The following is a 26,829-nucleotide window of genomic DNA, read 5'->3' as shown; positions in this document are numbered from 1 at the left end:
GCACGGAGACGGAGTCAGACAGTCAGTGCACTCGTCCCTGACTTGTAGGGACGGTAAACAGCAACGCCAACAAAAAGTTCTACTTACTAGAAAAGAAAGAGGCAGCGATGGAGCCATAAGTCCATATTCCATATCCAGGCAGCAGCCTGCTGCATCATGTTAGCTGTTGTGTGCTAAGCTAAACCACCATCCATGTATCACAATATGATCACAACATAGTACACGGCTTTGACCAGGGTTGCCACATTTCGTGACTGAGAGAGAAACAAGCAACCAGGTCTATGAAAATGGACAGATCAGGCCAGATCAAGTCAGAAAATCCGAAAAAGTCAGAAAATAAGTATAAAACAAGCAACTATTTTGCTGACTGTCAAACATCATTGTCCAATGTTGTTTTAGAGTAGTGGTTCTCAAGCATTTTCATGTCAAGGACCACCAATATTTTAAAGAAACTTTACAGATAGACAAGTCCAAAGTAGCTTATAATGACTAGACTTGGCAACACTGTGAACAGTTCTACAAACTCACAATATGAAATATAAGGTATTAATAGGCTAGTTGTATCCATAATTAGGGCTTCTGGTCTAAACCTGTTCACAAGGACTTACTTCTGGACATTATTTAGGTAGCGCACACATATTTTCAATGCCTTCGGCAGAGTTCAAATGAGCCATTTTAATCGCGATTAATCGTGATTAACTCCAGGATTGCAGTGAGATTAATCGCGATTAAAACAAATAATCTATGCCCACCACGTAAATCTACAAGCTCACAGCATGTCACTTTGTGACAAGCTGCGAGCTTTACATCTGCTATCTTTTAACATTTTTGAAAAATACTAATTCCACCACCTCCTCATTCTTGAATCTAGATTCTATTGATTAGCTGTCATCTGCTTACTCGGCCAGTTAAACTATCTTGGAGTTGAAAGAAGTGCTGTTAAGAACTTCGCCAAGGGAATGTGTCTCTTTGCTTTCTCCACAATTACATAATTCTGTTCTTATATGACTTTGTTTCCCCCACCAGGCAGCATTCTGAATGAGCTGTGTAGTAATAGCCTCGGGGCTTTTTTTAGGGAAAGGCTATTGGAGAAGTCTAACTTACTGGAAATGAAAGTGTGAATTAGTTAACACAGCCGACGCGAATCGCGTATCAATACGTTATCAATTAATCAAACGTCGGGTGCGGATCACGTATCAATACGTTTCAATCACTTTTTTATGTTAGTTAGTTAGTTAGTTTCATTTATTTGTCCACGTATGGAAATTTGTCTTCGGTCTCAACAGTAAAAAACAAACAGTTACAACAACAGCAACAACACGTAACACAATTATTTTCTCATGGCAAAACAAAAAGTGCAGGACAACAGTGGCAAATACATTGAAAAAACAAACAAATCTAGCGAGACATGGTATCATTTAGTGCCTTAATGGCATTTGGTATGAAGGAATTCTTAAAAATGTTACGGTTAGCTCTTGGCACTTTGTACCGTCTACCAGAGGGAAGTAGCTCGAACTCCCTGCAGAGTGGATGAGAGGGGTCGTTTGCTATCTTGATAGCTTTTCTACGAAGTACCTCCTTGTAGATACAGCCTATTTGTTGCTGTCTCTTCCCAATGATTTTTGATGCTAGGTTTACTATTCTCTGCAGCTTGCCTCTTCCTTTTACATTTAGATTTCCATACCACATAGCCATGTTAAACGTCAAAATTCCCTCTATCAGGTTTTTATAGACCGTCTCCATAATATGCTTACTCACTCCAAATGAGTTGAGCTTGCGTAGTAGATGGAGGCGTTGGTTACAAGTTTTAAAAATCTGGTCAGTATTTTCACTGAAATTGAGTTTGTTGTCAATATATGTGCCTAAGTATTTAAAAGTGTCTACTATCTCCACTATTTGTCCACCAATTGTAATGGACTGCACAGGTTCCTTTTCATGAATGACAAGTTCTTTTGTTTTTGTCACATTGATCCCTAAGGAGCTTTTCTCGCACCAGTTCTGAAGAGATGACACATGTACTCTGTATGCTTCCTCCCCCGCAGTGTCCCCCTTCTTCAGTAAGGCAACCAGGGCCATATCATCCGCATATTTGAACAAATGAAATATATCCTGATCTAACTGGAATTCATTTGTATATAAGGAGAAAAGTAAGGGGGATAAGATAGTCCCCTGTGGAGCACCGGTGTTAAGCACAGTGATGTCGGACAGAGTATCATTAACACGGACCTGTTGAGGACGGTCAGAGAGGAAGTCTCTGACAAGATGGATAATACCTCCATTTACCCCTATGTCAATGAGTCTCTGCAGAAGGGTGTGTATCTGCATGCTGTTGAAAGCAGAGGTAAAATCAATAAAAAGGACCCTGGCAAAGTGGGAGGGGACTTGGAGATGCTTTGACAGGGTGTTAAACAGGCTGATAGTTGCATCATCAGTTCCTCTCTGACTTTTATAAGCAAATTGGAGATGATCTAAGCTGTTAGAAACCATCGCTGTGATTTGTCTGCTTATGACTCTTTCAAAACATTTTCCCAAAATGGAAGTAAGAGCAATGGGCCTGAAGTCTTTTAGTTCAGTGGCTCCAGGCTTCTTGGGGAGAGGCACAATACAGGATATTTTCCATAAATTGGGCATTGTTAGAGAGTCAAGCAAATACTGGAATAGCATCAACACAATACCTTTAAGTTCATGAACATTTTCTTTCAACACTCTACCTCTAAGGCCATCAGGCCCAGGGGCCGAGTTGGGCTTAATACAGGAAAGGCTAGCTACAATTTCATTTTCACTGAGTGTGATAGGGACATAGTCCGGAATGGACATACACACACTATCACGCTCAGCACTGAAGTCATTCTTATCAAAACGGCTGAAAAAGATATTTAGATCGTTAGCAAAAGATGGAGAGGGGTGCGACAGGGGGGTACGCTTTTGCTTAGTTTCCCTGCCCATCATCACATTTAAACCTTCCCATGCTTTCTTGGCATTCCCTGCAAAGTATTGGTACTCAACTTTATCTTTGTAATCTATTTTTGCTTGTTTCAGTTTAGATCTTAATTCACATCTTTTTTCTCGAACTAACTCAACATTACCATTTTTAAAAGCATGTTTCTTCTCACGAATGCAACCCTTCAGATCACTAGACATCCATAAATTGTTATTAGGGAATATTTTGACAGATTTAGTTCGCATGATTTTACTTTCATTAAACAACAGATAGGATGTAAACGTGTCAATCAGTTCGTGAGGGGTGTCACATGAGTTAAGAAATAGCCAGTCAGTCGTTTCCAACTCGCATCTCATTTCCTCCTTACAGTCCTTATAGCATACTTTCATTCATCTTTTTACCCACCCGGACAATGAAGAACCATCGCCCTATCATTGTTGCTTAGTCCCGCTCACGTGATCAGAAAAAAAACCAAAAAAAAAAAAAAACCCTCCCATCCTGAAAACAGGAGGGCGGGCCGCTTTACGTGTAGAAGCCACTAAGCCAGTCTAAAATGGACGCGCCCATGCGCGCCCATGGAATGATCCAGTCGGTGTATGAAAAGAATCAAATTTCACCTAACCTCGCCTCACCAGGCTTTCCTCCAGCTATTGGCTTTCACACAACACTATACTACTCGATTCCCCCCTCCCCTCCTGTTTCTCCTGCAGGAGGAGCCTTGCGAGATGGGGGCTCTGTCCTGGCTGGCTCTGTCTCTCGGAAAAAAACAACCGATCGGCATTGCATTGCGTCTGCAACACACATGGACAGATGCATGTTTCCTTCTTCATACTGTAGCGACCAAACGATCCCCGAGCCTACAATACTACGAACTAACCACAGTATCGAGGGGCCGCCACGACAAGACAGTGTGCCGTTGGTGGATCACGTATCGCCATGCAGAACCGTCATAATCGGAGATCGCTCGGACGTGTGATTGTAACGCTTTTTTATTCATTATAATTGTAGTGATAAGACCGCAATGAACGCATCGGGGACGTAATCGACCCGGGTGTAATGTATAACGAACTTTTCCGCGTCCTAAACCGTGGTGTTGTGATCCGTTGTCGTTGACATCACAGCCGGGGGAATCTTTTTTTTTCCTCCATCGCCTCCAACCTGCATGCCCAGGCATGTTCTCTTGTTAGTAAATATACTTCACTAGCTTGAAAAACAAAATCAGCTGATGATGACAACGCGTCTCACCGTTATACTATAGTTCTGAACCGAACGGTGGAATGGGACTTTTTATAGCCGTACGGATCAAGACTTTTGCTGCCCAATGTGCCCATGAACCCCCCCCCCCCCAATGTTTTGCGATCAAGACAATGAGGCAATCATCATCATCTAAGAAAGCAAAGAGTTATGAAGGTTTATAGTCAGACATTGACAGGCAGATATAACAATAAACACAATAAATATGCTATACATCCTATACACCGAATGAAAGCCCTGAATGTGTACTTTTACGAGGAAAAGAGTAAACATTGATCCCATGTACAGTTTGTCATAAATTGGTTACATTGCACATTGCGCCCACCAGATATAACTGTTACTGCAGAGAAGACATGGACCCGAACTCAATATTCACAAAATAAGGCCTATAGCGACATATAAATACTATATACCGTATGAAACAGAAGACTCTCTGCTTTCATAAGAAAAAAACTTCTACTGTAGTAATAATAAAAATCACACCCATGTGAAGTGAGTGGTGCAACTCTGTCCCATATTCTGTTCTCTGCTTATTCAATACAGCTCGCTATATACGGACTGAGGCAGAAAGTCATGTAAACCTTTTATTTACAGTTTGGTCTGTAAACTTCTACTGTAATAATAAAAATCACACCCCTGTGAAGTGAGCGTTGCAACTGTTCTGTACTTATTCACTACAGCTCGCTATATACGGACTGAGACAGAAAGTCATGTAAACCTTTTATTTACAGTTTGGTCTGTAAACTTCTACTGTAATAATACAAATCACACCCCTGTGAAGTGAGCGGTGCAACTGTTCTCTACAGTTGCGCGGTGCAACTGTAGAGAACAGTTGCACCGCAACCAGACCAAACTGTAAATAAAAGGTTTACATGACTTTCTGCCTCAGTCCGTATATAGCGAGCTGTATTGAATAAGCAGAGAACAGAATATGGGACAGAGTTGCACCACTCACTTCACATGGGTGTGATTTTTATTATTACTACAGTAGAAGTTTTTTTCTTATGAAAGCAGAGAGTCTTCTGTTTCATACGGTATATAGTATTTATATGTCGCTATAGGCCTTATTTTGTGAATATTGAGGAGTTCACGTCCATGTCTTCTCTGAAGTTATCTGGTGGGCACAAGCTGCATTCAATAACCAATTACTGTCTAACTGTACATGGGATCAATGTTTACTCTTTTCCTCGTAAAAGTACACATTCAGGGCTTTCATTCGGTGTATAGGATGTATAGGATATTGATTGGGTTCAATTTTATATCTGCCTGTCAATGTCTCTGACTTTAAACCATCCATAACTCTGCTCGCTGTTCAAGATAACCACTTCCAGGCAAATGCAGGTGTTGCAAAAAGGTCAATATCTCCAGAATGGAACATGGTAAAATCAAAATGTATTTTTAAAATTGAAGTGGACAAGTTCAGCTTTCTTTTGATGTATGCGTGTGATTCTCGCTATAAGAGAACATTTTGCTGTGGGCCCCCGAACAAGGCCTTTGTGCAATGTTAAACGGTAGCAACATCCAAATAGGCCTGTTGAGATCTTGTAGCAATCAAAGTGTTAAAGGACCTATAACATAAAATTCAACTTTTTCAATTTATTTTGTGTTTTTGGGGCTCCCATATGTGTTTTCTATCCCCACAAATAACCAATTTTGAACAATTAGGCTTTCATATCATATGGGTGTTTTAATGGGAATTGCTCTCAGGAACAGCTCAACTGATTTTGGCCTCATCGTGATGTCATCAATGTCACCCTACTTTGTATAATTCCTCCTCTTCTTCAGTCTTCAGTTCCAAATTAGCATTTCCACTTTGTTTACAATGTCCACCATTGTTGATTTTCCAAGCTGGCATGGAATGGAAACAAGCCTGGTTTTATCTAGCATCAGTATTATAATGATATTATAATCACCCCCACCACCTCAGGACATTGTGGTACTGCAGCTAAAACTGCTTTCAAAGTCCAGAAAGAAATGACAAGGCCTGGTTATATCAGAGTGGTGATTGAGGCTCAAACCATTAGAAATAACTTTGAGGGACATAGACAATATGGTATTAAATATCAAAAGCAGTTTTAAAATGCATGTTATTTGCGCTTTAATGGGACGAAGAGACAAAGGTCTTCAGACCAGCCGAGGCACAGAGCAAAGTGAACGCATGCGCTCGTCCTGACATTGGATTTTGTGCTTGGTAATGCTCCTGCGGTGCTCTAAAACAAACACATCTTAGCAGTAGTATGGGCCCTGTCAGCGTTTCCAACACCGCAGAGCTCAAACAGCCGTGGCCTATGTGTGCGTTGCAGATAAGAGAACTGACAAGTCTGCGGTGTCTGGCGCCATCCGGCTAAAGATCAGTGTGGAGATGAAGGGAGAGGAGAGGGAGAAGGTGGCCCCGCCCCATGGCCAGTACACCTGTCTGCATGAGGTACGTATACGGTACACACACAGCGGGATATCTTTGGGTGTGCGAGTCGAGCGCTGCCGGCTGCACGCGTATCCATGCTGCACCATCCTCCCAAAGAATTGTTTTGAAGATTCACATGTGTATAGGTCTCTTTGTCAGCTGTCAGAAACTACAAGGATATAGTGTATATCATGGAACAGTTCTTCAGGGTCGAAGGGAGATGTGTACAATGGTTATGATATCTTATGTTTATGTTTATTTATTTGATATGGACATAACAATTGCATTGCTCATTGCACAGTTGTACAAATTGTAGATGCATCATTTACAGTGTGTTAGCACATGTGCTAATTTTCACCACTTGTCCACAGGAGACTTTTCTAAAAAATACAATTTAGTTAAAAAAAAAAAACACCCAATCAAATACAAAAAAATATACATTATAATAATATTTACAGCAAAATTACAGTACCCATTACATAATCTCAAATACACAAGTAAACATAATCACTCTAGTAACTCAAGCTATACATGTGAACACAGTTGATTTGATTTCAACCATAGTTTGAGTCCTCTGTAGAACACGTTACCATCCGTCTCTAGTTTTAGAACCGTAGGCAAAGAGTTCCATAGGTTTGCTCCCTTTACTGAGAAGGCAGACTGTCCGAATGAGTTGTTACACCTGGGAACAGTACAGTTACCACTTGTTGAGGCTCGTGTGGTTGCTCTGCCAGAGCTCGGAAGTCTAACTACCAATTTGATATTAGAAAAAAACACAACATTTTCAAACGTAAAATGTTGCCTGGGTTCCAGCCTGATTCACTGCGTTCGTTCTGTGATTTGTTTTTTGTCACTTCGCAAAGTGACAAAATAAATCACGGAACGCTGGAAACCAGGCTACTGATATCTTGCTCTTCTGTATTCTCTCTCCATTTTACCATGCCATTCCTGGGGGGACTGGGGGACACCATGCCATTACTGGGAGACGTGCTGTATAATTATTCCAAACTATTACGATCACATTTATCTTGTTTTCTTGTTTGTGAAAGGCACATATAATAATAATCGAGACGTGTCTTATTATTGTCACATCAAAAAGCTAAATATCACTTTTCATTTAAAACGGGTGTCACCCCGGGGTTTAATCGACAAAGCCGCTCAACGCTTACATCACTTATCATTCTAACAGGCCAGTTAACGGGTTCTTATCTTCTGCCCTCAGAACCTGTTTCACCACCTGACGGAGGTGAAGAACGGCGGCGCCGTGAAGATCCCCCAGGTGAAAGGCGACGAGGCGTGGAAGGTGTACTTCGACGACGTGTCCCAGGAGATAGTGGACGAGTTTGCCATGCGATATGGCGTGGAGGCCATCTATCAGGCCATGACGTGAGTAGCACCGCCCTGATCTATGACCCCCCACCACTCCCCCACGCAGCCTCATCCGTCACTGTCTGTCCTGGAGTGGGAGGAGGTAAAGAACAGGAGATGAGCAGAGGAGGGCAAGAGGAAGAGGAGCTGTGAGAGATTTCTCCTCAGCACAATCTGCTTTTTGGAGTAGGTGGGAGGACTCTTGGAAGAGTCTACATTTGATTGATCAATCACCTCAGGGCCTATTGATTGCAGGCATACAATCTCTGACCCAATAAACCCTGGCCTAGCCTACAGTATATGTAGCAGAGTGCCTCACAACCTCAGCCTGCATGATGGCCAACAAGTCTAATATCTCCCCAGACTTATAGGGATATCCCTTTGGCTTAATGGTTAAGATGTTGGCTTTTCACACGGAGGGGAGACCCACATACGATTCGAGGGCGTTACAACGGTGCCGGATCGGGTTTCCCCCTGGGAGGAGGTCAAAGTGTAGTGAACGTGTAGCAGAGTGGCTCACAACCTCAGCCTGATGGCCTAAAGTCTTAGTGGTTAAGATGTTGGCTTTTTCACGCCGGAGACCCGGGTACGATTCCCTGGCGTTGACCTTGGTCCTCCGGCGGTCTATTTGTCCCCTCCTTTTCCCCTGTAGCCTACAACACATCATTTAGCCGACAAGGTACATGCTCACAACACGTGAATTGTGACGCATTTTGGGGTGTTTTCCCATTTCACACCGAATGTTTGCCTGTTTTATTTATTTTTGCCATATGAGGCAATGAGGAATGTGGTTCTCCTCCTCCGTCTCTCTCTGAGACTGGAACCCTTAGTTATTTATACACCAGTGGTTTTCAAACTTTGATTCATATATAAAGATTTTGATATACTGTATAAGCTTTGGAGAATAAATCAAGTTGGTGTTTCTGCATCAGTAACCACGGTGAATTTGAAGTAATTTGTCATACTCGGTATAATGCGTCAAAGCTTAGAGATCTATCGCCATAGATATTGCATCTCTGCGTCCAGGCGAAAAAGGCCACTAACAAACCCACGCCTTCTGCTTTCAGTATAAGGTTCAAGGAGCATTACTGTGCTCACTGAGTTTCATGGCAACCCAGACATGAACTTTGAAGAAATAACTTGTTTGGGACCAAAGTGTTCTCACCGACTGACCAACATTGCCGTTCTTAGAGCCCACTTGTGGGGCTACAGATCAGAAAGTAACAACACCTGTTGTTTTCAAAGGATGCCAGTTACAAGATTAGTCCTTGCGTCTTAACCACTTGAACCCCAGCCTCCAATCTGGGAAGAACATTAGCCAAACGCTTGCCGATCGAAGTACAGCTGTAACTCAAGTCTGTTTCTCTGAGGGTTTAAAAGCATTTGGACATCATGTAGTCCAGGCCCCGGAGCAAGATAGCTCACAGGGCTAAAACCTCTCAGTAATAACCACTTGGCTCTGTCAACAGTACATCAGTGTTTACGTGCTGTGCAAGTGCAAAAAGATGTTGTGGGTTTGTTTTCTTCTTCTGAAAAAAAATGCACCTGAGTGGACGTCAATTAAAAACCGAAATGTGCGAGATTAATCTTTCATGGCCCTCGGTGTTCCGACAGCCCAAGGCGTGTGTGTAGTTTGGCAGTCTGTTAACAAACAAACACAATATGAATGTATTCAAAGTAGAATAGCAGTACTGCAGCCTGTTGCTGCTACTTGCAATAATAATAATAATAATAATGGAATTGTAGATTGGACTCACGACTGTATACAACTGTATACGACTGGTTACCATCTTCAATTAATTCCTAATTGGACAGAAACCTTATATCTGTACTTCATCCATTTATTTTTTCATAAAATCTATGAAATTAATGATTTCTCTATTTTATACTTAGTCGTCAGTGTCATGCAAAGTAGGCTATCAAAAATTGCAGATTGAAAAACAAAATGTAAATGTTTGATTTGTCTTTGTTTTTGTACATGCTCAAAATAGGGATATCATATTACGTTCAGAGGAGTTAACTGTACGTCTGTCTGTCTTTGTATTTTATTGACATTTAACTAAGGATGAATTATTATAAGAGCTCGTGACTAACTAGCGTCATTGGATCCATTGGAATCCAATCCATCATTGGACATAATGCAGTACAAGGTTTCTGCCCGACAGCAATAAATTGTTCTTTGTGATGCATGGAAGCCGGTGGCGTTCTGCTACGTGACGGCCTCGTTACAACGCGAGGGAGACAGACAGCGTATGAGAGGGAATGTGTTACCAGCAGTCAGGTTAATATGGCAGTGCAGACATACAGACATACAGACATACAGACATACAGAGCTGTATAAGTGGCTGCTGTTACTCTAGCTAGCAGAGGTGGAGCTAATGCTGAGGGGTCCACCGTCCGCGCCCGGTTTATTATTAAGCTACACTAGGATTGCATGAAAGGATTCCTATATCTTTCCTTCCCTGCACCCTCCATCGCGGAACCTTGGCTCCCAATCGCTCCTGACATGATGGGCTTGAATGCATCTCTAAACCGGCTACAAAGGCAACCTCTATCTCTGCTGTCTGTCGGGAAGAAACCATCTAAATCCAAAATAAGAAAACCTTTTTATTTTGAAAACGATACAATAGGCTACTGCACAGTGCAAAAAACGAGGAATACAGGCGTGTATATTCTTGAATATACTTGTCTTTATATGAGGAATGCTTTTCAGTAAACTCCAGATATATTCAACGATAAATGCCAGTATAGTACCACTACCCAGGACAGATAACCCCTGCTGGGTCTGTTCTGCTGGCAGAACATCAGCTCCTCACCACAGGGAAGGGGAGGGAGGGAACCTGAAAGGACCACAGACGAGGAATTCAAATATGTATAAGAGAGCGATCTTTATTACAGTAATTACTCAGTGGACCACAGAACAATAATAAAAGCATGAGGCAAAACGGTATTGAACTACAACAACAACAAGTCATTTAATTTAAACCCTTTCTCTTAATAAAACCATCTACTAAAAATACAGACAGACAAAGCAATACTGCCTCATCAAAGTTGGTGTTGTGACTTTATAATATATACTGTCAATTACTTGCATGAGAGGGGGAGGGGTGGTGCAGAACCTCACAGTATAGACAGAGTTACGCAAACTCTGTTCACTTAATCATGGGGCCAGTCCAATGGCGGCTCTCCTACATAGACTTCTATTGAGAATGGGGACATTTATAGGGACAAGTCCTGGACCTGAAGTATAGGCAGAAATGCATTGGACTCAGGCAACAGCCCAGCTTTAATGATCTTAAATCTCTTTATTTGATATTGTTGTGTAGTAATCGTACAACATAAACATTACAGAGACTGTAGTTCAGGGGTGGGCAACTGGCGGCCCGGGGGCCACATGTGGCCCCCACCTTCACTTAATGCGGCCTGCAGGTTAATATCAGAACACTGATATAGTATTCATTGCAGCTTTTACAATTCCAAACATGCAAACATGACCCACTTTAATTACTTAGTGACTAGTATTAAAATATTGTCTTTTGGTGTAAATGTAGTTATGTTAACAGCTCATAAAGTTAACATAACTATAACTAAATGCATTTGAAATTCAATAAAAAGGTTACTTTTCAGGATTCCAATAAAAAAATAGAAAAACATTATTCAGGATTTCAATTCAAATATAGCAAAAAATAGCTGATCTACAAGCTCAAAACGCGTCGCAGTGCAAGCGTTTTGAGCTTGTAGATCGGCTATTTTTGCTACGACAGTAGTATGCACTGTGGCCCCTCTGGAGTGAGTGTGGAAATATATTGGCCCTCTCCATCGTCAAAGTTGCCCACCCCTGCTGTAGTTGTTACTGTACAATACTTTAAAACAGTTGGCATGTTGCACACATGCCTAAAATTGCTCTTACTGTATTTGCGCCGCCCTCGTTGAAAACGATGTATTTCAAACCCCAGCTTGTCCCAGTTCAGGCTGCATGATGAACAGCGCTCGGTTTCTGCCCCCTCAATATCGTAACTCTTCTATTAGATGGCTCTGAGGTGGTGGAGTTAGTTGCTTTAGCAGGCAGTTTGATGGTCCAATGGAGTTAAGAGGTTTCGTCCCAAGCGCTTTTTACTACTTTTCATTGGTTCAATATTTTCAAAACAACACACAGACGTAAAGGTTGTTCAATAGCACTGATTTATGAAACAAAAAAAAAAGGAGTTAGGTGGTTTCTTCCCAACAGCGACTTATAATATATTGTCGGCATGTTCATTTTTTTTCCATTGCTGCTTTCTTTCGCTTTAGGGATTTTTGTTATTTTTGACAGGGGGCGGGGCCATTCGAACAAGGGGCTAAATGTGTATTTTTTTTACAAAATATTATGGCGATTTCTTTATTATTATTTACTATAGTCCTAATAGACCCCAAGAAATTACATCTGGCCACAAAAGATCACAGGATCTACTGTATGTGAAGGCAGCCTACTGGGGGGAAGCCACACTGTGTGTTGTATATAGGCTCAATATGTCAGTTTGTCACATTCAGTAGATCCTGTGATCTTTTGTGGCCAGATGTAATTTCCTGGGGTCTATTAGGACTATAGCAAATAATAAAAAAGAAATCGCTATACAATTTTGTAAAAAAGTACATATTCAGCCCCATGTTCAAATGCCCACGCCCCCCTGTCAAAAACAGCTAAAATCGCAAAAACGAAAGAAAGCAGCAAATGAAAAAGAATGAACACTAATGTTTTACTTTTTCTAATAACAACCTAAAACATGAACCTTGTTTGAAAAAAACTAAAGTTGTCCTTTAAGTATCACCACACACAACCAGTACAACCATCTACAACAGGCCTCGACTGTGGCTCAAGAGGTAGAGCAGGTCGTCCAATGATCGGTTTGAATCCCGGCTCCTCCTGTCTACATGTCGAAGTGTCCTTGGGCAAGACACTGAACCCCAAATTGCTCCCGATGTGCTGGTTGGTACCTTGCATGGCTTCCGCTGCAATCGGTGTATGAATGTGTCTGTGAATGGGTGAATGTAATGCACAATCTATGTAAAGCGCCTTGGATAAAGGCGCTATATAAATGCACCATTTTATACCTATCCTCTGCTCCTCCCCCCTTTCTTCGTCTAGCTCTGCTTCTCAGTCTCCACTTTGCATTTCTCTTTTCCTCGCGTTTACTGTCTCGTTTACCCCCCTGGAAGTGTGTGTGTGTGTGTGTGTGTGTGTGTGTGTGTGTGTGTGTGTGTGTGTGTGTGTGTGTGTGTGTGTGTGTGTGTGTGTGTGTGTGTGTGTGTGTGTGTGTGACTGTGTGTGTGACTGTGTGTGTGACTGCGCGTGTGCATGCGTGCACACGTGTGTGTGTGTGTGTGTGATGGGGGTGTACGTGTACACGTGCGGAAGTGTGTATGTGTGTGTACAGTATGTGTGCACTAGCTCAAGGCTGCAGGAAGTGGCGTCTCTCTTTTTGAAAATGAGCTGGGGAGATACGGCAGACCATGGGGATTGAGTTTGTGCCATAACTGCTCTTTTTTTCTCTCTCTCTCTCTCTCTCTCTCTCTCTCTCTCTCTCTCTCTCTCTCGCTCTCTCTCGCTCTCTCTCTCTCTCTCTCTGCCTTCTCGCCTCCCCCAAGTGCTCCCGGGTAATTTGGAGTCTGAAAGCAGAGTAATTAATTAGGCCTCCCGATGTGAGAGAGAGAGAGAGACAGACAGAGACAGAGACAGAGAGAGAGAACCACCAAGTGTGTGTGCGCGCGTGTGTGTGTGTGTGTGCGCGCGTGTGTGTATGTGTGCGCGCGTGCGCACGTGCAGGGACACACATGTGCCTTTGGTTCTGATTACATGGTGTGGACTCTGTAATAAATCATTTCACCAAACAGTTTCATTTGTACCACACAGGATTTCCCCCGCTTAAAATGGAACATTCACCATCTTGCCTTGGCCCCATCTTGGCCCCCCCCTTGCCCCCCCCCCCCCCTTGGCCCCATCTCCCAAGGACCTCTGGTGCATTGAACCGAAGCAAAGACAGCAGTCAGTTGTCATTTCTAACAAGCTTTTGTGCAATATTTATCGACTGAGCAACTCCAAAACCTCATGACAAATGGATTTCGGTGTCAAAATAAGCAGGCAGCATTATTAGTACTGCTGGCGGTGGCACTCCAAGGATGTCGATGTCAGCCCTTCAGTCCATTCCTACACTTTGGAAGTTATCTTTTTATTGGATGAACCGATGTATTGATTTCCTCAGGGGAGCCCAAAAGGTATAGATTCTGATCTACCAGCAGATCACAGGGAGATCACATGACATGCCCCTAAAGCAGGGGTTCTCAACGTTTTTGGCTGGGGACCCCCGGAAATGCTTTGGCCATGTCTCGCGACCCCTGCCCCGCCCCCCTCCCCACCACCAATACAAACTGACAAATAACCAGAAAATATATCATAAATGAATACTGAAACCAGATATAATCATTAATATATAAGTTTATGCATGCATCACGTACTATGTAAACTCTTAATTTCCATTTTCCAGCCATTCAGTTAAAAAAAAAAAAACGTTTTTTTTTTAAATAATTTGGGGACCCCCCAAAATAATTTGGCGACCCCTCGAGGAGAACCCCTGCCCTAAAGAATATTTAATTTAAGAAAGCCAAATATTTTTGGCATCTGTCACTTCAATTAAGGTGACTTAATTGATTGACATCAATAGGGCCTGACAGCTCCAAATCCACAATGCAATATTTTGTGTCACTGTGCACGGAAATGTTGGTAGCATTACAAATTAAATACAAAAACCCCACTACCTATTCCATTTCTCTTTCTCTATTTCGCATTCCAAGTGCATTCGTTGTATTATGTAACGCTATTTCAAAGCCCCCTCTCAGGTACATATTTAAGTTATTTTCGGTGGGTAGATCTTGTTGAGCTGGTCATTTTGAAAGTAGCTCTCTAGATACTCATGACAGTTGTCCATCGAACACTAGCAGGTGTTCTCTTTTGAGCGGTGCCTAGCCGCTCCAATGACTGGCCGCGCGTGTCTGTCTGTCTGTCTTGTCTGTCTGACTGTCTGTCTGTCTGGGCAGCGGTGGCCGAACGGTTTGCGGAGCGGTCTTGATACCGGAAGGTCGCCAGTTTGTATCCCCGGACCGGCACGTTAAAATTACCACCGCTGAAGTGCCCTTGAGCAAGGCATTGAACCACTACCATGAAATGTTCTATGAGCAGGGTCTGGCTGTAAACAAGTATCTGATGCTTAGTCCAGTTACCCTGGGTAAATATAGTAACTTTGCTTTTTGCTTTGCTTTGGGGTACGAACAGCTGCAATACCGCTGGGTGACCTAAAGTGGCACTGCTGAGCAGCCTAAAGGGCCATTCGCACTGAGCACTATAACTAGCGGTGTTGTTGAGCAGCCTGCACCGCTCAGTTCACACAGGTGTGATTTCTGAATACAAATTCCATATATTATTTTCATTGTGTTTGGGTTTTCGTCATATTCGATAAAACGCTTATGCCAATATGCATTTTTTTCATCATATAATTATGTAAAATTCTGCCGAGTCTATTGATATGTCACTGTACTGGTCTACTTTCTGCATGCTGCAGTTCATAAGTAATTCTGCTCAAATTAATTACAGCAACCTTTGCATTAATTTTGCTGTGAGGCTAATGCGGTTGTGAAAGTCCTAGTTTTCAGAATTTCATATAAATGAACTAGGCCTACTGTGGGCATGTTTGGTTGTGGTAGATGCTGTGCATGCATGCTGCACCACATACTGTACAAGCTATCTCAGTCACACATGCATGCACACACGTGTGGACTCATGCACTCACTCACATACGTACGTATGCGCGTGGCCACACTCGCACACAGCCACGCGTCACATGCACATAAATAATTGTTACCACAGGCTTACACAGTACCGTATGCACACACATACTGAGTGAAAGCACAATCTGCCCTATATGCACGTGGCAGTGTGGCATCCATATTGGCGAGAAATTGTGCCACGTCATCCCAAATCCTATTCCATTTTGTGCAAAGGACGCGCTGTGATTGGCCAGTAACCACTTTGAGTGGCAGTCGGGGGAAACGCAAACCCCAAAACATGATTTATGATTCTGTGCCTAGCTGAACGTAATGAACTCGGAACAGCGCTGAAAACATAGTCGGCCCAAAACAATAACATAGTCTGCAGTTGTTGTAGCCGAAAGGCACTTCCGCGTTGGCCACAGAAGTAGGGCGTGGTTATAAGCACAAGCAGTTTAAGATTTAGTATGTGGTGGCTCTGTTCCATTTAGTGAAGCAGCACTAATGTGCATTATTTTAGCTCACTGGAAACTTTCCAGTGAGCTAAAATAATGCACATTAGCAGCAGCCCGACTGTTTGACCCAATGGAACACAACCTTGATTAGCAGCACCCCGACTGTTTGACCGAATGGAACACAACCTTGATTGACAGATTGAATGGAACACAACCTTGATTGACAGATTGAATGGAACACAACCTTGATTGACAGATTGAATGGAACACAACCTTGATTGACAGATTGAATGGAACACAACCTTGATTGACAGATTGAATGGAACACAACCTTGATTGACAGATTGAATGGAACACAACCTTGATTGACAGATTGAATGGAACACAACCTTGATTGACAGATTGAATGGAACACAACCTTGATTGACAGATTGAATGGAACACAACCTTGATTGACAGATTGAATGGAACACAACCTTGATTGACAGATTGAATGGAACACAACCTTGATTGACAGATTGAATGGAACACAACCTTGATTGACAGATTGAATGGAACACAACCTTGATTGACAGATTGAATGGAACACAACCTTGTTTGACAGATTGAATGGAACACAACCTTGATTGACAGATTGATTGACAATTTGGCACCATTCAGACAGTATAGAGAACTTCTAACAGGATGGTCTCAACATAAGAATGTTTGTAATTTAATCTTACTACTGTATGTCTGTCCATAAAACCAGGAAAGTGTCATTTTACAGTTTACCGTCCTAGGCCTATAGCAACATACATGTTTCAGAAAACTATTAGGATTTAGAACAGTGGTTTAGGACAGTTGCGCTGTGAGCTGGTACAAAAAAAAAACAAAAAAAAAACAGGTAAAGTGAATAATGTATTTTTTTTACACAAATCTTCTCTTCTAGGAGGTCCCTGGCACAAATCATTTTCAGATGGGGGTCATTATAGGTTATTAAATTAGAATCAAACCCCATACTATACATAATTGGACAAAATGTAGTTTATCTAGTACACAATTATTATCCCATTGTCTGACTATTAGCAGCCCTCTCCTTTTGGAGCCCTTGTGGAGTTACAAGCCTGTAACTCTGATACCCCGTCCGCACTGTCAGCGATGCGAGCAAACGAACGAGCAATGAAATCTAATTAGAATACACCCCTGGGTGGGGTTTGCGAAAGGGCCTTTCTGGGTTTGCATGTTCTCCCCCCTCACAAAAAACATGCAGTAATCCTGGTCATGTGACCACCGCGTTCTGACTGTAGGTGCGCTTCAAAACATATAAAAAATAACGGTAGTGGTTCGCACACACCAAGACTTCAGTTCAAATTGTTTGGTTTTTCTTCATATTTGAACAGAGACAAACGTTTGGGCTATCCAGCTTTCATCAGTGTCACACTGATGAAGGCTGGATAGCCCAAACGTTTGTCCTACATCCAACCGGGGAAACTCCCCCTGTCAGGTGAAAAGAACTGAATGGAAATGGACTCCTCATGCATATAATGAACCCATTTTGACCTGAGATCAGATTCTAAAAATGTCTTCTACATCCTGACAGTTTTCTGAAAAAGCTATGTTTCTATGTCAGTCGTTCTTCGATTTTTCAAAAATAGCAGACCTACAAGCTCATAGCGCGCCACTTGGTGGCGCGCTATGAGCTTGTAGATCTGCTGTTTTCCAATAGCTAAAGCATAACATAATGCTAACACCAAAAGGGGTTCCCGCCCAAAATGGGTTAAGGAAGCATGAGGTCGGTCTGTTGCTCTCACCAGGTTGGCAGAGGGAGTGTAGCGCCCATGATTACATTAAATAATTGACATTGGTTGCAACATCGTGGGTTATAAAATAAAATAATACATGTTTTTCAAATTAGATTGTCCTGATGTACCACGAGTGACAACATGCTGTCATCCACCCCTCCTACATTCACTCGCAGTGTCTCTATTTGGGGCGGCTGTGGCTCAGGAGGTAGAGCAGGTCGTCCAATGATCCCTGGGTCGGCGGTTCGAATCCCGGCTCCTCCTGTCCTGTCCCAAGTGTCCTTGGGCAAGACACTGAACCATACATTGCCTCCAATGAGTTGGTCGGTGTGAATGTGGGAAGTGAGGACGCTGGCGTCGACTGTTCACCGCTTCACCTCCCAATGTATGAATGAATGAATCATTGTAAAGCGATTTGAGCACTTGGAAAAGCGCTATAAAAATGCAATTCATTATTATTATTATTATTATTATTATTTGAGCGAGCTTTCACAGCCCCAAATACTTTTATTGGTTGAGATGTACACGCTACTATGTATTGGTTATTTAAATGTTTTTTTTGTGGCTTTCGCCTTTATTTTATATAATTATTTTATGGAGGGACAGGAAATGGGGAGAGAGATGGGGGGAAAGACATGCAGTAAAGGCCGTCGGGATCGGGAGTCGAACCCGCGGCACACTGCCAGACTGGATTACCAGCCAAGGTGCCTGGACCACTGAGCCATGGCCCAGGCCATGTATTGGTTATTTGATTGGTTCTGTGCGATATCACCATCGGGAACATTCACTCCTTGCCTGTGCTGCTGTGCAGATGAGGTTTAAGACTGTACAAATGGACATCTGTATAGGGTACATTTGTTTCATTTCAGATTTTAGATCAAAGGGTCTCAAAGATAAAACTCATATCAAACTGGGGGTCTTTGAAATGAAGAAGGTTGAGAATCATTGCCCAGTGGACCCACCACCCTTAGGGAAATGATGCCATGAAGACCATAACTCACGTCTTGGCATATACCCTTGTGAGGCTCAGGACAAACTATAGGCCTACATAAATTGGTCTGCTCGGAAGTCTCGATACCATATCCCTGACATGCTACTGTATATATATAATAATAATCAAATCATGCTGTCCAGATATAAAACAACATGATGCGTAACAGAACAGAACGTAATATAATCAAAATCCCCATAATCGTAAATATAGTATACCTGTACGACGTTTGAGGGAGGTCTTCATGCATCCATGGCAACTTTAACCAGTTTAACCCATTCTGGGCGGGAACCCCTGTTGGTGTTTTAACTAAGCATTATGTTATGCTTTAGCTAATGAAAAATAGCAGATCTACAAGCTCATAGCGCGCCACCGAGTGGCGCGCTATGAGCTTGTAGATCTGCTATTTTTGAAAAATCGTGAAAATGGGGAGCAAATCTTTGAATATATATTCTTTCAGAGCGAACGTTTTTTAACTCAAATATTTGCTTCCGGGGGGAGGTCACTGGAACAATATATTTTCAGATGGGGGTCTGTGGCCAATTATATATAGTTTTTGGGGGTCCTTGACGTGATAATGTTTGAGAACGACTGGATTTAGAAGACATTTGTAGAATCGACGTCAGGCCTAAACAGGTTAAGCCCTATTTTGTATTCCTTTTTAATGTTTGAAAAGGTTCTCCTACAATGACATGTCCAGAATATAGGGACACTACTTTCAGGTTGAAAAGGTTCTCCTACAATGACATGTCCAGAATATAGGGACACTACTTTCAGGCTGAAAAGGTTCTCCTACAATGACATGTCCAGAATATAGGGACACTACTTTCAGGCTGAAAAGGTTCTCCTACAATGACATGTCCAGAATATAGGGACACTACTTTCAGGTTCTCCTACAATGACATGTCCAGAATATAGGGACACTACTTTCAGGTTCTCCTACAATGACATGTCCAGAATATAGGGACACTACTTTCAGGTTCTCCTACAATGACATGTCCAGAATATAGGGACACTACTTTCAGGTTCTCCTACAATGACATGTCCAGAATATAGGGACACTACTTTCAGGTTGAAAGTGGCTAAACTCTGGCAGCTCTCCCAGACGAGACCATGCTGAGCATCCTTCCCTCTCGTCTCAGCCACTGAACACACGCTGCCCATAATACACTTAACCCACTGAGATTCTAAAAATGTCTTCTACATCCTGACAGTTTTCTGAAAAAGCTATGTTTCTATGTCCGTCGTTCTTCGATTTTTCAAAAATAGCAGACGTACAAGCTCATAGCGCGCCACTCGGTGGCGCGCTACGAGCTTGTAGATCTGCTATTTTTCAATAGCTAAAGCATAACATAATTCTAACACCAAAAGGGGTTCCGCCCAAAATGGGTTAAACACACAAGGACACAAGGATCACTGTCATTCCAGTAGATGTGGAACTGACATTAGACGCAGAGAGAAAAATATCTGTTAGTCTACATGTGTACACTCCTGTCACAGTGATCGATGTGCAGAGGATGAGGTCGAAGAGGTCACGGTATTATGGTGGAAGAAGTCTGATTTTGTTTTTTTTGTTTTTTTAGGGCGCTCCTATGTCCAACTTTTAGTGTGTGCAAACACAAACTTTGTCCCAACACAAACATTAAATGCCATTGACAAATTAATGGACAATTGTGAGTGTTTGTGTAAAACACAAACATTAAATACCATGAATACCATAAATATATGTAAATCACAGATGTCTCTTGGACATGAGGAGACTCACAGACTCCTCTGATCGCAGTGATTCTGACTGCAACAACACATGCCTTCGGTCCGCCTCTCCTGTGCACGTGTGTGAGTGACGTTTCAGTAACGCAGACATCTTTAGTTTCCCTTGAATATAGGAACGGTGTTGGCTGCCACCAAACTGTTGCTATACGAGCTGTAAATGTATTAGTGGGTTATAATGGGCAGCAGTACGTCTCTCCCACACACACTGTTTGGCGGAGGAGGAACATGTCGTGTTACAACGAGCATATGCTGCTCACCCAGACCCCACCAACGCCTATGAGGCTCCAACAGTTCATTACTGCAAGGAACTTCTTGTCACAGATGGTGTGTGTGTGTGTGTGTGTGTGTGTGTGTGTGTGTGTGTGTGTGTGTGTGTGTGTGTGTGTGTGTGTGTGTGTGTGTGTGTGTGTGTGTGTGTGTGTGTGTGTGTGTGTGTGTGTGTGTGTGTGTGTGTGTGTGTGTGTGTGTGTGTCAACCCACGCACCCTTCTTCCTGTCTACTGTAACAAGCTCCAGGACGCTGAGAAAGAGAGAGTAGAGATTTATCCCTTTATACCGAAAGAAAAGTTTCCCTTTCTTGTCTCGGTTTAAATTTGGCACATTCATTAATTAATGAGCATATACGTAATAATAATTATGTACAATTATTAACCACAACGTGTCTATACATTCATGAAAGCGTGCGTGCGTGCGTGCGTGCGTGCGTGCGTGCGTGCGTGCGTGCGTGCGTGCGTGCGTGCGTGCGTGCGTGCGTGCGTGCGTGCGTGCGTGCGTGCGTGCGTGCGTGCGTGCGTGCGTGCGTGCGTGCGTGCGTGCGTCCGTGCGTGTCGTCAATACCTGTGGGTATGCAGTGCCGAGTCGCAATTTAGTCTGAATGGTATGTTACACTTACAGTATGTTGTCCATAACCGTATGTCTGTCTATCCGTGGGTCTGTGTACTGGTCTAGGATGCTGTCTATCTGTGGGTCTGTGTACTGGTCTAGGATGCTGTCTATCTGTGGGTCTGTGTACTGGTCTAGGATGCTGTCTATCTGTGGGTCTGTGTACTGGTCTAGGATGCTGTCTATCTGTGGGTCTGTGTACTGGTCTAGGATGCTGTCTATCTGTGGGTCTGTGTACTGGTCTAGGATGCTGTCTATCTGTCTATCCGTGGGTCTGTGTACTGGTCTAGGATGCTGTCTATCCGTGGGTCTGTGTACTGGTCTAGGATGCTGTCTATCCGTGGGTCTGTGTACTGGTCTAGGATGCTGTCTATCTGTCTATCTGTGGGTCTGTGTACTGGTCTAGGATGCTGTCTATCTGTGGGTCTGTGTACTGGTCTAGGATGCTGTCTATCCTAGGGTCTGTGTACTGGTCTAGGATGCTGTCTATCTGTCTATCCGTGGGTCTGTGTACTGGTCTAGGATGCTGTCTATCTGTCTATCTGTGGGTCTGTGTACTGGTCTAGGATGCTGTCTATCTGTCTATCCGTGGGTCTGTGTACTGGTCTAGGATGCTGTCTATCTGTGGGTCTGTGTACTGGTCTAGGATGCTGTCTATCTGTGGGTCTGTGTACTGGTCTAGGATGCTGTCTATCCGTGGGTCTGTGTACTGGTCTAGGATGCTGTCTATCTGTCTATCCATGGGTCTGTGTACTGGTCTAGGATGCTGTCTATCCGTGGGTCTGTGTACTGGTCTAGGATGCTGTCTATCTGTCTATCTGTGGGTCTGTGTACTGGTCTAGGATGCTGTCTATCAGTCTATCCGTGGGTCTGTGTACTGGTCTAGGATGCTGTCTATCCGTGGGTCTGTGTACTGGTCTAGGATGCTGTCTATCTGTCTATCCGTTGGTCTGTGTACTGGTCTAGGATGCTGTCTATCTGTCTATCCATGGGTCTGTGTACTGGTCTAGGATGCTGTCTATCTGTCTATCCATGGGTCTGTGTACTGGTCTAGGATGCTGTCTATCTGTCTATCCGTGGGTCTGTGTACTGGTCTAGGATGCTGTCTATCTGTCTATCCGTGGGTCTGTGTACTGGTCTAGGATGCTGTCTATCTGTGGGTCTGTGTACTGGTCTAGGATGCTGTCTATCTGTCTATCCGTGGGTCTGTGTACTGGTCTAGGATGCTGTCTATCTGTCTATCCATGGGTCTGTGTACTGGTCTAGGATGCTGTCTATCTGTCTATCCGTGGGTCTGTGTACTGGTCTAGGATGCTCTGAATCTCTTTATTTGGTGGTGGGGTGGGGGAGGGGGGTGTGGTGTGGTTCCCTGATTGGGAAACCCAACCCATCGGCCTCACGGATTGGCCAAGGCTCGTGTCACGTTGGGGTGTGCGTGTGGAACTGCTACTTTTGAGTGACACTGTAATATGATCAAGTAGGGCATTAATTTAGAAAAAACACAAAAAGTTAAAATATGGAGATTTTGTAAGAGGTTTCTGCCCAACAACAACAACAACAACAACAACAACAACAACAACAACGATACGTCTTAGCTAAGCGTGCAGAACCAAACTATACATTCCCAATTTGCATTGCTCCAAGGATGCCGGTGCCTGTTTATAATTAACCCTTAATTGTAATAGTATATATGAAGCATTATCAGTACTGTGGTAATGGTTATCACATACGTAACAACGGGTACAGTGAGTATTGCATAACCAGAATTTCTAAACTTGCATCGTTCCCGACTTAATTGCTCCCGACTTGCATGGCCCCCCCGAGTAGGCCGCTGCCCACAAGTCACAGGTCCGATATAAATTAAAATTGCAATGCACAATATATATATTGAAATTGTATTTATTTTAGAGGATAGCCCCTTGAGTTGTATCAACTCGTTTTAGACGGGGTCCTCGGGCACAACACAATGAATACAGGTAGACAAAACAATACATTAAACATGTCGACACAGCACAATACACTTACATCAACACAACATCCAAACCACTCAAACACTACATCAAGACCAGAAGCAACTGCACTGAAACACCTAACAAAATACTAGTAATAGTGATACTAATAATGAAATAATAAAAATAAAATCAAAATCAAAAACAAGTACAAATGGGCTTCAGGTCTACAAGCAAAGAGGCCTTGAAAATGTTAAATGATGTAATTGATCTCAAAGCAACAGACAAGTTGTTCCAATCAGAGCTTTAAACTGAAAAGCACGTCTCCCAATAACAGGCCTTGGACACGGAAACTGTATCATAATATGGCCAGTACTTTATCTAGTGCAACTGATCAGTACTTGAACACAGCAAAACAAAGCCAACCGTTTCAAATAGAGCCTGTATAAAAGGACCAATGTCAAAATGAGGTTAAACAGTCACATGTCTTTCTGGAAATGTTTTCCACTTCCTTGTGGTTAGTGGTCTACAATATATCAGGTTTGAGAGCAAAGCCTTTTGGTCATAAAAGCCAGTAAAAAAATGTAAGTGAAGCATAGACACCTTAATGTGCCGCTTGTACTTAAACCATTCTGACCTGAGATCAGATTCTAAAAATGTTTTCTAAAACCTGACAGTTTTCTGAAAAAGCTATGTTTCTATGTCAGTCGTTCTTCGATTTTTCAAAAATAGCAGACCTACAAGCTCGTAGCGCGCCACTCGGTGGCGCGCTATGAGCTTGTAGATCTGCTATTTTTCAATAGCTAAAGCATAACATGATGCTAACACCAAAAGGGGTTCCTGCCTAAAATGGGTTAAGTTCTTATTATCGATTTTGTGGTGGCAATAAGCAACATTGGACATTTGATATATCGCCGATGTCAAGCAGGAAGCTCTCATCTCCATACTTTGAGCTTATCAATCTGCTACTTTTGCTATTTTTGAGGGTCGCTAGCCCCTCCTATATACAGGTTTAATGTTTGTCTTTAGTTCAATGTTTGTTTTAAAAACGCCATTGACAATGAAGGAGGTTTAATGTTTGTCTTTAGTTCAATGTTTGTTTTAAAAACGCCATTGACAATGAAGGAGGTTTAATGTTTGTCTTTAGTTCAATGTTTGTTTTAAAAATGCCATTGACAATGAAGGGAAATTTTACGTCATCTTGTCCCTAACACAAACATCTACAAGCTCATAGCGCGCCACGAGTGGCACGTTACGAGCTTGTAGGTCTGCTATTTTTGAAATATCGTGAAAATGAGGCACAAATCTTTGAAAATATATTCTTTCAGAAGATTATTTTTTTATTTCGACGGCAGGTCTAAATGGGTTAATATATTAGCGCCCCTCACTTCACACGGGTGTGATTTTTGAATTTGAATCCGAATTTGAATTAAAAAATCTGTGTATTTTGAATTTGAATCGTGTCTTACCGATAAGAGCTGAGCCATAGGGCAAAGCTCTTATACCGTTCACTCTTCGTCCCTGCATGCTCTCACCTATGGTCGTAAAATGTGGGCCAATATGCCCGCAAGACGCAAGAGCTCCATTTGAGATACAAAGCATGCAGCCAAAATGGGTTTCCTCACCAGGGTGGCTGGCATGGTGAGAAGCTCATTCATCCGAGAGAGACTCTGCTGTCCCTTTGTGTAGAGAGCCAGTTGAAGTGGTTTGGGGCCATCTAGTAAGGATGCCTCCCGCCTGCGGTCGCCTCCTCAGGGACCTTTTTCCAGGCACATCCAGTTGGTTGAAGGCCGCGGGATCAGGTGGAGGGATTATATCTCCACAAAGGCTTTCAGGAAGAAACCAAAAATACACAGTTAAGACATATTTGAATATTGCACACCTGTGGGTCTATTAGAGTAATGTTTACTCCATAGACACATGCAAAACAGAAAAAGTACAAACATCACACCACCCCATCTAAGCAGTTGAAGATGGATGGATGTTGGATAAATCCAACATGATAAATGATAAACATTGATTAAACCTACATCTCTGGACCAAGTAGGGTAGTGTTTTTTTTATTTTTTTTTACAAACACTAGTTGGTGCCACATTCAAAAAGCAACGTGGGTCTCTATAAAAACCAAAGCAGAACTAAATTGTGTTAAATCCAGACGGAGTAATCATTCATCAGGGGACGGTATAAATGGATAATTACGTCAGCAACAAATCTTTTGGTTTTCTTTCTTTTAGTAAATCAAAAGACACGCCACGTGGGGAGCAGCCTGTTGCAAAGCTGCAACAGGCCAGCAAATGGCTGTACTCGAGGGAACCATTAAGGGTAGAGATTAGAGACCGGGCCATGCTTACTCATACTACTCTCCCCTCGGCAGATTGGGCCATTTGTTTGGTGGGACTCGACTCAGCAATGCTCATGGATTAACTGCATTTTGACCTGAGATCAGATTCTAAAAATGTCTTCTACATCCTGACAGTATTCTGAAAAAGCTATGTTTCTATGTCAGTCGTTCTTCAAAAATCACACCCGTGTGAACTGAGTGGTGTAAGGTCTTATATAGACTGATCAGCTGTGGTCTGACGTAATGTCTGACGTAATGAAATCACACCCGTGTGAACTGGGTGACCATAGCAACCATGCTAATTTTTTTTGGTACGAACAGACACGGGTAAAGATTTTTTGGTACGAACAGACATGGGTACAAAGCCAGTTGTTGGAGTGGTTTACACCACTCAAAAATAGCAGACCTACAAGCTCGTAGCGTGCCACTCGGTGGCGCGCTATGAGCTTGTAGATCTGCTATTTTTTAATAGCTAAAGCATAACATAATGCTAACACCAAAAGGGGTTCCCGCCCAAAATGGGTTGAAGTTCTCAGTCCCCACGATTTCAGTCCTTTGTATTCCATATAAGCCTAAATGGATGTATTCTATGGCAGCATGTTGCACAGACTGCACAGTGAGAATAGCGGCTATTTTCGGTTATTATTTTAAGAGCATTTGGAAGTGGTCAAACCAGCAAATATGTGCAGAAGCATCTACCATCAAATCTGTGATTTTAATCACCTGGCTGGCAGTGTGTAGAAAAGCAGGAACAATATTACCAAAACGTCATAATTGTACATATTGTGTTAATTGTTTAGGAAACAGCAAGTCCGCCGTAGTCTGAAAATCCACCTCTTCAGACTCCATTTTAGCCCGTAGCACTTGCCGCAGCACTCGACGACCTTACAGGCG

General features: G+C 42.7%; 1 protein-coding gene across 1 annotated transcript in view; it reads left to right on the top strand.

Moving 5' to 3' along the window:
* The window catches only part of unc13c (unc-13 homolog C (C. elegans)), a gene marked incomplete at its 5' end in the record, with an annotated part of 345,183 nt that overhangs the window by 108,444 nt on the left and 209,910 nt on the right, over positions 1–26,829 (top strand). Inside the window, 2 exons of the mRNA XM_079497470.1 lie at positions 6,499–6,620; positions 7,822–7,985. Coding sequence (XP_079353596.1) covers positions 6,499–6,620; positions 7,822–7,985 — 286 coding nt within the window. The remainder of the gene's footprint in view (positions 1–6,498; positions 6,621–7,821; positions 7,986–26,829) is intronic.

The sequence above is a fragment of the Electrona antarctica genome (genome assembly GCF_951216825.1).
Source record: "Electrona antarctica genome assembly, chromosome: 3".
In the NCBI taxonomy this organism is placed as follows: domain Eukaryota; kingdom Metazoa; phylum Chordata; class Actinopteri; order Myctophiformes; family Myctophidae; genus Electrona; species Electrona antarctica.
Note: the sequence above shows the minus strand (reverse complement) of the source record. Positions and strands in the feature narration are given on the sequence as shown.